The sequence below is a fragment of the Taurulus bubalis genome, assembly GCF_910589615.1.
Source record: "Taurulus bubalis genome assembly, chromosome: 12".
Lineage (NCBI taxonomy): Eukaryota > Metazoa > Chordata > Actinopteri > Perciformes > Cottidae > Taurulus > Taurulus bubalis.
The window spans coordinates 16,055,422-16,067,219 of NC_136600.1; the positions used below are offsets into that span (position 1 = coordinate 16,055,422).

The window sequence follows — 11,798 nt, forward strand, 5'->3', positions numbered from 1 at the left end:
TATAGTTATTTCTTTTCTATTTTAAGGGTTTGGAGCCAGAGGGGAGGTCGAGAGGGAGAAGAGCAGAGGAGAGAAAAAGAAAATGGGGAAGACAAAAAGAAAAGATGACAGAGGGATGGATGCTCAGGTGCTGTTGTTGATGGATCCAGGTGCTGAGCTGGGCTGGGCGGTACTGTCTGACACACTGCCCTCTGCAGGGGAAGAGAGGGAGCACACTGGTCACCAACACAGGCTAACCTCAGAAATAATACATAGTTCAGTGACCATAATTAACGGCCTATCAAGTGGTTATAATGTGTCCAATAGTAAAAACTAATATATTTTCGGTAATATTCATAAAAGGTGTGAAAAGACGTCTACTGCCATTCAATGTCTGGGCATAGGCTATTTTCCAGATTGTGTTTAAAAACTAGAGTTAAGTTGTTGATCAGGGTCATAGGCCACAAATGCACCATGCGATGAAGACAATATATATTGATCACTTGTGTTACTTATTATTTTTGTAAATTCACTTGTGCCATGAGGACAAACAGCCAGATAAAACCTGCCAATAAATACATGAGTAAATGGTTGAATAAAACCCAACCTATATATGGTCCGTCAATGAAAACAAGTAAGATTTGTTTATATTTTCTGATACACACCATGTGAGGCAGGCGATGTCTGTGCACGAGCGTGAGGAGGAATGAGTGTGGAGTTCAACTGGGGCTGGATAGACAGCTCTGAGAGGGCAGAAAACAAAACACGTTTCATTACACATAAAATACTAATCGCTGCATCGTCGGTCAAACACCAGAAACACAGAAAAGAGATCAAACTGAAAAAAATAATGACGTGCAGGTAAACTGACCAACGGGACTGAAGTTGAAGAGGAGCGGCAGTTCTCGCCCGCTGGGCAGGCGGGTGTTGGGCTGACGCAGCTCGTCGAAGAAGGGGTGCGCACATGCTTCCAGTGGAGACAGCCTGGTCACCGGCGTGTATTCCAGCAGGCGAGAGCAAAGGGCGATGGCCTCTGGCGGGGTGCGAGGCTTAAACACCTGACGGAGGGGAGAGATTTAGGTTTATGGAAATCCAAGACTTGACAACAAGGACAGCTGCCGCTGGTTCAACTTTTACAACTCGTCGTGTGACCATGGCAGCCACAGAAACTTCAGCGAGTGAAATCATACATGGGCTTTACTGTATCCATGTTCTATGATTATTATACCTCTTCAGAGAGAACAGACAGAACAACAACATACGCTTCAAAGTCTGATTATCTGGTTCAGGACAATAAACATTCAGCAAAAACATGAAATATTACCTGGTTAAATTGCTATTCATCTACTCTACAATCAAAAATACTAGGCAGCAGCAGCAGTACTCGAAAAAAACTAAAACAGAAAGTATTTTTATACGAGTACACACATCAAATTCTGGTTTCTTATTATTTCTTATTTTGGCATTATCATGATCATCATCATGGCATTATCTCAATGCCCAATAAAGGTCAAAATAAGCCGTTTCAGAAAGATATAAACAATACAACTTCACACTGGTGTTTGGATAACCACTAGCCATGATTAATATTCTCCAGTAGTGGTAACATACCTTTGTCCAAGGGTGTGCTTTTATCTGAGGGAATTTGAACTCTGTGTAGTTAGGGTTCATCTCTCGGATCTGCTCCCTTGTTGGTGTTCCCAGAACCTAATAAACAAAAATGAAATCATTAATCACAGTGATTGGGATGTCCTGCATGCCTGGAAACAAGATGTGGAGGGATCGTCAGTGTTGACGATCACACAAATAGCTGTTGTCATATTAAGTGTACAGCTTGCATTGTTCTCCATTTCTAGATATCTGTATTTAAATGTATCAAAATACTATATTTAAATGCAAGTACTCACATATTGTTTGATGTTTTTCACAATAGTTCTTACAAAAGCTCAAAGCCAATAATGACAGCGGTCTCAATTTCAAACTTTAGACCATGTCTCCTTTCATCTCGCTGCTTGTGCAAACAGTTGGCTTCCAGCCGCTGTAGTATCACTACTGTACCTTGATGATCTCCACTAGCTGGTCCACGCCGCTGTCCCCAGGGAAGATGGGCTGGCCCAGCAGCAGCTCGGCCAGCACGCAGCCGGCCGACCAGATGTCAATGTTGGACGTGTAGTCGGTGGCACCAAAAATGAGCTCCGGGGCACGATAGTACCGTGAGCAGATATAGGACACGTTCGGCTCCCCCCGAACTAACTGCTTCGCACTAGAAGGCGGTAAAATGGAGATGAAGCAGAAAAAGACAGTTCAGGAGGGGAATGTCAGTCAACGTGAACGTTTCATTTCTCAATACGTCGGTTTTCACAAACCCACAGCTTGTGAGAAGTCAGAGGTAGGAAAAACATATGACAGATGAAAACAGGGAACGTCCAGGCTGAGAAAGAGATTGCTACACAAATAGACAGCCTCCTAAACACGCACGCTGAGACAGTAACAACAACGACAGCAAGAACAATTGCGACAGGCCGACACGTCCAGAGGCAGAGTCCGTTACTGACCTGCCAAAGTCACAGAGTTTGAGGATGGCCGTCTCCGGGTCCACCAGGAGGTTCTGGGGCTTGATGTCTCTGTGACACACGCCCTGGGAATGGATATAAGCCAGACTGCGGAACAGCTGATACATGTATACCTGAGGGACGAGGGGGAGAAAAGCAAAGATGAATTTGAGGATACCAAAGTTCACCACTGTCAAGTCTTCAGTTCATTATCATATTGGCCAGTAAGCATAAAAATATCACGAAAAATATGACCTTAAATTATCAATCCCAGCAGTATATAAACACAAATTCCTAATTAAATAAACAATTTAAATAACAAGACCTGGATAAAAAAAGGAAAACAAGTATAGATAGCTTAACCAATTGAAAATAATTAATCCTAATAAGTTTATATGTTTTTGCTTAAAGTGACACATTATGAGATGTCAATCCTACTTTTAGTTTATAAGTCTCCCGGCAGCCTACTATCAAATCAGTTTAGTTTCTAATTTCTAACTAAAACTACAGTAGGCAGTAGAAAATACTTCTGAAAAAAAGGGAAAAATAAATAAATGTAAGAATTTTGTTCTTGTTAAGGAAACTGAATTCAAGGTTTTCAAAACGTTTCAAGTTCTGCAGATAGGCTGACAAATAATAGCATTGTATTAATTCAGACATTAGCTGGCGGTGTGAAAGAGGTTCATGTGTGTGTGAATAGGTGTTTCATCATGTGCCAGTCACTTCAATATGTGCCCTGATTGTGTTTTTGGGTACACTGTTTAGGTAGGTGCGTGATGAAAGACGCAGCTGTGTGGTGTCTGATGCAGCCTGCAGAGCCGTGTTTCTACAACAAAACAACATTGGGGCGCAAAATCCTCCCTGAAGATGTGCAACTATCTTCCATCCGACCACTATTTGACATTTGTCTACACATCCTAGGTCAACGGTGTCGTTCTCAAATAAAAAAATGCTCAGCCAGTTAAGTCTGTACCCGTTTAATGTGTCTGTGAAATGCATGCCGTAAGCATCTTAATACGACAAAAAACTCATCATCACCATTATCGTCATTATTACCCCCATGACGCAGTGACAGCAGGCTGGCCAACGATTACAAAATGATTACAGAGAACATGACGACTGAGGGATGAGAGATGATGTTTAAAAAGGGGGCTGGGGGAGAGAAGAGGAGGAGACCGGCGAGGAAGAAAACGATGAGACATGTAGACCCAGTGGACAGGGAGGGGGAACGAAGACCCCCAGACAGGCTTTGATAGAAGTGTGTCGCTGGAGAACGGAGGGGTGACAGAGGAGAGAGCTCAGTATGCATCTTAACGCCACAGGGGAGAAGCAGGCTGAGGAAGGGAAATGGGCCATGAGACAGCTATAACGGCCTCTCTGCTGCTGGAGACACAGTGAACACACAAACACGCTCCCTTTTAAAAACAGGGAACCAAGTGCATCGCAAACTGATTCATTCCCCTGGGACCATCTTCCCCTTTCTGCTTTTAATCCTTTAACAGTGAGCCGTCTGTGAGAAACAAAATGTTACTTTAATTTCCCATTTAATATTTGTCAAAAATTGTGTCAAAATTTTCTCAATGACTGAGTTAACTCAATTGAACGACTAAGATGATATATCTAAATCTAATGCCATTTATTAGTTGACAGAGTGAGAGAGCTTTTTAATGCCAGAGTAGCAGACTCATCTTTTTAGAATGAAGTATTTAAAGTTGTATACTTCTAACCATGAAAGCACCAAGAGCCAAATCTCTTCCAAAGATGAACGATCTGCAACTTGCAAAGCAGCTGCCTTCCTAACAAATACTGTGATTGTGAGTCATCTGTGTTTTCTATAAAGCAGTGCATGTTCAACAGTCTGGATGTCAGAGGTTCCCAATAACGAATGCATGCATCATCATCATCATCATCATCATTTACAGCTGGAATGCATTTTAGATGCATTAATCCCACATCACTGCAAAAATGAATCCAGCGAAAGTCCACTTATTTTCCATTCTTAGCTTTTTTTAAAGAACAGACAGGGGTGAAAACATAATCTCTGCAGGCTTTGTGGGACGCTGAAGAAAGACCAGACAGTACATTTCCTTCTATGATTACAACAGCGCGTCATCCCTGAATAACTGACTTGAATCAGCCCTTTTGATGCCTGTGGCCGTGTCGTTAAAGCCCACATGCACACCCAGCTGTGTATGTGCGTCTATAATCTTTATGTGTGCCCACCTTAACATAGATGATGGGGATGGTGGTCTTGGCTTTGTTGAAATGCCGAGCCACCCTGTACACCGTCTCAGGGACGTAATCCAGCACCAGATTCAAATACACCTCATCTTTCTGGAAAGGAGGAAAAAAACAAAAAGGATTGTACAATTAGAGGTGGAAAATTAACTATAAAACAAACCAATCTCATTAAATATGTTGGGTAGTACAGGGGGTGAGTAAGTAAACCATTTTCTTTTTATTGAAGCTCTATGCGATAGCTAGCTTTATGGTTGAAGATGGCTTTTTGGACAACATGAAACATTGATCTTATGCTTTGCACTTGTTAGCGACGAATATCTGAAGCAAACAATGATTGAATAAACATTTACAGTTGATACAGCTTATTGACAACATTTAGTAAACAGATCTATAATTATGAGTGTAAACAGTTAGCCTGCCATAGTCATTACTGCTAAAGTACATAGGAGTGTAAACATCAGACTCAAATACAAGATGGATATTCAGGTTCATTTATACCAATGTTATAATTAATTCATAAACTATACAAATCTTTCATTATATAAAAAAGGGATACATTTTTACAGCAGCTGAGATCAAATACAATGACACGTGCACTTTGCTTACATATAAAACTGCATTTTGATCTTCTAAAGCGTACAGATTAGAGGTTAAGGATCAGCCAAGTTTGGCTGATACAGCTCATATTTTCTCAGATGCAGATACACTAAGGGCAAGAGCTAAGCCACAATAAAAACCTGAGCAATTCAGCAAAGTACTTGAATCCTAAAATTGTTGACTTAAGGGAGTGAATTTAATGTACAATAAAGACCCGGATCAACTTGTCTAAAACATGTCTATGAATCATAATTTTATGACTGGCTGGGTGTGGAGGCAGAGTGTTTCATCTAGAAACTCGATACCTACTGCATAAAAAAAACGTCAAGTCACTGCATACGCACCTTCTCTCCACTGGAGTAGAAGAAGTAGCGTAGCCTCACAATGTTGCAGTGGTCCAATTTCCTCATAATTTGCAACTCCCTATTCTGAAATGAAGAAAGGAAAAGGAAGTGAAATGCAAAAATTGTAAATTGTGCAAAAATATGACAATCATAGCAAACTAGCACAGGTCTGTAATTCAGCACAATGAATAAAGAACTTCAGATTCTAATCCACAGAGGGAAAGTAATAAACAATGTAATTTGCGTATTGCAAAAGCATCACAACCTTCTTTGCAAATGCAAAGTTTACAACTTCCCTGTAATTATTTAACCATAAGCCTGTGTAAACATACCTTAAACCTTTTGTCTTGGAGAACTTTCTTAATTGCCACCATCTCCTGGCTGTCGATGAGGCGAGCCTGGTAGACCACCCCAAAGGAGCCATTTCCTATAACTTTTATGTCTGTATAGGACACTTCCTGTGGGCGATCGGGGCCCTGGCCGGGTGTGGCTACTACCGTTGTCACCTTGCCACTGTCTCCTGTGGACGAGAGCACAAATATGCTTTTTTTTAAAGATCCCGATACCAGTGTCTCTGAGACAGAGAAGTAATAAATAAAATAAATTAAGGGATTGAATTTGTTTCAGTTTTACTCGCAGCCAGATTCTTAGCTGGCGATATCTCTCTGATATATGGCACATTTTTGGCAAAGTCCATTCAAATTAAATTCCCATTGTAAATACAAGTGCCTGGAGAATATCCCTGCTACCCACGTTTAACCCAATTCAGGACAACAGTCTCGAAGCCAGGTCGAGTGGCGTACCAACGTACGCCACATGGGTCAACACCCATGCCGATTGCAGGTTTAACCTTTGTCTCTGTGTCGATCTGAACTACAGTCTTAGTCACAGTTCCAGCTCAGAACCTCTGCAATCTTAATTACCTAAATGTCCACATTCCAATAACATACACCTAACCCAAGTATATGTTTATGTTATCCCTGTGTAAGAGCCAGTTGAGCACAGTTGTATTTTGTGCCTTTTGTTGTCATTATAACGTTATAGATTTTCTGCTCAAACAACAGCTATATATGTTTTGAATAGCATGTTATAAGTAGACTATTCTATGGATATGTTTGCATTTGCCATTATGATTTTTTTAAACTAAAATACAGGTACATATATAATCATTTTCAATAGAAAGTTTGACCTTGTGGAAATGAGATATTTAAGATCTAAGAGTAACTGACAGCTCTAGTTAGGGTCAAGTCGTTGCTCAGTGCTTTATGCCTGTGCTCATTTTGGGTCAAGAATGATTTGACAAATCGGCACCAGAAGCAATGACACTGGGAGGGGAAGAGCAGCAGAGAAGAGGCCCATCGCCAAAAGGCTTGTCAGAGCCTGTGATAAAGAATTGCGTGGACAGTAGCACACCCAGAAGTGCTGCCATGTTCCTGGGCTTGCTCACTTCGCCTGTCTCAACAGGACCCCTCCTGATCTCTAGTAGGTCTCCAAGTCTCAAAATGGAGTAAGATGATGAAGCATGTCAACTGCTTATTATTTCTGTATTAAAAAAAAATCAATAAATTACAAATTAGATACCTATCTCCAATTGATTCTTGGTGACAAAAGACAACTCTATACTTTAATATAATTTACCAGCCCAAACTTTTTTCACGGTTATCAATAAACAGCTGCCGATAGCATATCCACATGATTGGCCTCAGCCCTAAGGTCAGCAGGAAATATTCAGCTTTTGAGATCAGTCACTGTGTGGTTCCTGCACATTCCTGCATCCTCTATTTCTGCTCCACAATACAATGTTCCTCTGTATCTCCTTTTAGCATCACTTTCACACTCTTTTGAAACCAGTTAAGTCAGAGGGGAGCACATTAAATATGGATCAGCTTTGGCATGATAGTCCCTTGAATAATGAATGCAAAAAAGAGCACTCTGCCCAGCTGTCAGTGAATAGCTTTGGTTTCTAATACCATCAACGGAAGTGTGATGAGTAAGAGAATCCCACCCACACTAATAAGCAATTAGCTTGGAGCTTGTTGATAAGTGCAAAACTCTAACACATTTTTAACTTCAGAAACGTATCAGCAAGTGCATGATACATTACAACAGGTATTTTATCATTTATGGCATATAGGAACAATAACGGCACTTTGCCTGATGTTGAGTGATGATGTATTTAAAGTGGGTGTGGTTTGGATAAAATCACTCCACAGCTATGGTCGCCTTTTAATCCACACGTCTGAACGTTTCCTCTCCCCCACAATAGAAGATGCTTCAATTGACCCAACCAGAATAATTTTACATACAGTACAAATAACTCTGGACGGTCCATTCTGATCAGAAAGCTAGACTGCACAACTATTGAAGTTTTACTCTTGTTTTGTGCCACACAGACTCAAGATGGTGCTCTTGCAATGCACTGAGCCAGGTGCTGATCCAACATTTAAAATGTTGCATCTATATCGCATTGCATGAGATAATTTTTAAGTACGGTAAAATGAGGCCGGAGATAGCCGTGATTGTCCTGGCACGTAATACTGAGTCAGCGGCTCACTGAGAGACTACGTTTCATAATGATATTGGCGAAGAAACTTTATTTGATGTGGATCGTCACGTCTCCACGGCGAACCCTTTCCACTATTTAAAGCTAGAATAATCACTTTCTTAAATAACAAAACGACAAGATGACCAGCTGTCGAAACACATGCAAAGATACTTTCATATATGCATAAGTTTAGGCATCCAGGTGAGTAGTTAGATTAAGGTTTCACTAAATTCACCGTATGTTGGTTAATAACAATATGTAACTCAGTACATTGGGATACTTTTGATTGTAATGTCTTCAAGGCTACGAGACAATGTATAGTATTGCAACTCTAGTTTGTCAAAAACTATTTGTGCAATATCAGACTAGACCGAGGACAACGCCTAAAAACGTAGATCAGAACATTTCAACCTACTCTTTACAAATGTTCCCATGCTAGCTAGCGTCCATGTGACATTAATAAGGGCAGTACCACTAGATCAGTATCTGTGCATCCCAACACATGACTATCTAGTATGTTGCTAATGATACATGGTTTGGGTGTATTAGTTCAGGATGTAAAGGGCAGGACAGAGGTAACTAAAGAGTGCAAAAGGATGTTCAACATGTATTAAAATAATCTCTAGCATTTGAGCCTTGCTATTTAGAGATGTTATTGGAGGACGACAAGTGAAGAGTACATTTTTAATTCTTCATTAAAATCAAATAGTTTGACGGTTCAAACTATTTGGTAGGGCCTTAGTTATGAATATGATTTAAATTGTGATACTAAAGAACGTTTTAATAATTTTAATAAAATGTTCACTCTTTTATAAATTGCAGAAAGTTTTATGGTTTTATTATTTCAAAGCTTCGTCAGATGCTGAGACACAGCGCAGCCCCATGATGATCGAAGCTTAAGTAACCACGATTGGACAATATCAATTTAGAAATAATCGTTCAACCCTATTTCACATGTGTGAACACGCTGTAGAACAGGAATTGAGGCCAAGTATTTAACTTTGTTTAGGTACAAACTGTAATGGGTCCTTTGCACGGATTATTAAACTGTCTAAAGCTGGTGGGGAATTATCCCGTAGATTCATACTCTTCTGAATATTTGAGCAGACTATTTCTAATTAAATATGTTCAACTGTTCTAGTACAACTACTTGTGAAATTGAGACACTTAATTTCAAATAAAAAAGGGGCTTTGTAGGGTGGAAAAGGCATAAAAAAGGCATTGATCAGCCAAACCGATTATTTTGGTCAGTATCCTTCTTCAGTATCCGGTCTTTATCAACTCTGGCTATCAATGATGATTCATAGTGTCTTTTAATTTGTCAAAGACACCATCAAGTTGTTCCTGTTGAAATGTTTTTCTCTTTCTGTTATCAGACAACTGAATGTGTATTATGTAGAGTTTTAAGTATTAACTTGTTAATGCAACTTGTTAATCAAGAACAGTTATTCCTTTACTTTTGCACTAAAGGTATTGATCAAATTAGTAAACAGAGGTTAACGGTGACATCTGTCTTGTGTGACTAGCAGCATTGGAAAGATCCCAGTGAGAGTAGAGGTAGCAGAAAGTTACCTTCTTGATATTGCTGCTACATAACATTTGACCATGTCATCCTCCTCCCTCAAGGCCATGTATGATCCACTTTAGATCGAATTAGTTTTGTTTGTGAAAATATTTCAAAGGCCAAAATGTAGAATTCTTTTTCAGATTTAGTACCAATGTAGTCTAACAGCATTTTTGTGTTATTTCTGCAGGGCCTCGGCATCTCTGACACAAGAACAATGCTTTCATAGAATGCAGAATATCCTAATGACCAAAACTGAGACATTATGAAAAATGAGGAAAGGGGGAAGAGAAAAATGAGCTTATATTCCAAAGCAATGGATGCGAATGAGCCAAATCACCTGATGAAGATCTGCTGATTAGCCGCATGCACTAACTTTAGTAAAGATTTACTACAAAGCAGCATGAGTCAACTTTGATCTTTGACATACATTCATTTTCTTTGGTAGTCATTTCTCCTGTTCAAATAATCAATTATTGATCAAACAGCACATTATGTTCCATCAGGCCTCAAATAACAAGTTTTCTTCTTCCAGTTTTGAAAATACTGGAAAAAAAACTGTGATGCTATTTTCTTCCAGCTTTCCCAGTCTGTCATTCTGCACACCTCTTTCCAACCCTACAGATCTTCAGCCAACTGCTACCGTTGCACAGCTACATGACCCCTGAGCATTCTGCAAGTTCTTGTTATCACACCAGCAAAACCAACTGGAGAGACTTTGCTGTTGGCTAACCAGGGTTTCCAGTAGAGGTGTCAACACATTAAGTATGTTCAACCATCAGCGTAAAAGTAGACAGGATACCTAAAGGAATAATGGCCTCAACTAAGGTGTCCCGATATTAAATTACAATTAGAAATAGTTTTCCACTTTAAAAGAGGTGCAGACACGGTTGTACAGGCAATGTGTCAAATAAAAGTTTACTAAACAGTTTCCACTCTACTAAGCTACAAAAATGTAGCTTAGTAGAGTGGAAACTGTTTAGTAAACTTTTATTTAACTTTCTTGGTCAAAGATGACCTGGGGTGCATTCAAGTACCGGACAAGCTGTTTAAACCCATGCATTAATGCAGTAGATAGATTAGGTGAAGGTAATGTCACCACATGTTGCCTAGTAAGAATTTGGAACTCAGTAGTTTGGGATACATTTAAAGATCATAATTTCCATTTTTTCAGGGTACCACACGGCGTACAGTCTCACAACCCTGGTTTGTCACTCTCTCGGCAAGATCAGACTGAACCGAGGACGACGCCTAAAAAAAGTTAGACCTCATAATTTCAACCTACAGCACTCTTCATCAAACGTTAGCAAGCTAGCTAGCTTCTACACCCGACATTATTCACGAATATATTAGAGCGTCGGTTAACACACAACTCTATTTTTGGGTTACAATGCAAAAATAATGGTTCGGTAATGTGGCCGAAAACACTTACTTAACATTATATACCACCGAAACACCAACAGCTTAATTCAAATGTCGCCACCAGCAGCTAACGATGATGTTAGCTGTGCGATAAAAGGATCGCACTGGTTCCTTAATGAAAAACACAGCCCCCGTTAGCTGGACAGCTAACTTAAGTTAGCTGTCCAGCTAACAGCTTGCTGCTCCGCGACAAAGATCGACACCAAGTACCCTCAAGACACGTTTATCTACAAATAACGTGCAGCACGAGCCTTTGTGACAACGTATGAAGTGGGCTCATGATTATATATTTGTATATATACTTACTGGGAAGTTTCAAATTCCCAAAGCTCGTCGAGCTGCTTCCACTGGCTTGTGAAGCCCCAGTTTTTCCTGTCGAGCTTCCGCCGGCTGCCGCTGATCCGGCGCCGGCTATAGCGGATCCGGGAGCTCCGGGAGGCTCAGCGAAGGAGCTGGTCCTGGGCCGCCCGCTGCCGCTCATATTTGTGTGAACTAAAGCCGAGGCAAGGTGGAACGTTAACAAAAGCCAGACCGGCACAAACTTAAGCTTTTAT

The 11,798-nt window shown here is 40.3% G+C and overlaps 1 protein-coding gene across 1 annotated transcript; it reads right to left on the reverse strand.

Moving 5' to 3' along the window:
- Positions 1 to 71: 71 nt before the first annotated feature.
- Positions 72 to 11,736, reverse strand: gsk3ab (glycogen synthase kinase 3 alpha b). Its single transcript, XM_079227574.1, has 10 exons — positions 11,551 to 11,736; positions 6,046 to 6,233; positions 5,714 to 5,797; positions 4,755 to 4,865; positions 2,535 to 2,665; positions 2,038 to 2,242; positions 1,591 to 1,686; positions 851 to 1,037; positions 645 to 722; positions 72 to 191 (listed from the first exon to the last, which is right to left on the reverse strand). The coding sequence occupies exons 1-10, from the start codon at positions 11,723 to 11,725 to the stop codon at positions 124 to 126; spliced, it is 1,323 nt and encodes a 440-aa protein (XP_079083700.1). The 5' UTR covers positions 11,726 to 11,736; the 3' UTR covers positions 72 to 123.
- Positions 11,737 to 11,798: the final 62 nt, after the last annotated feature.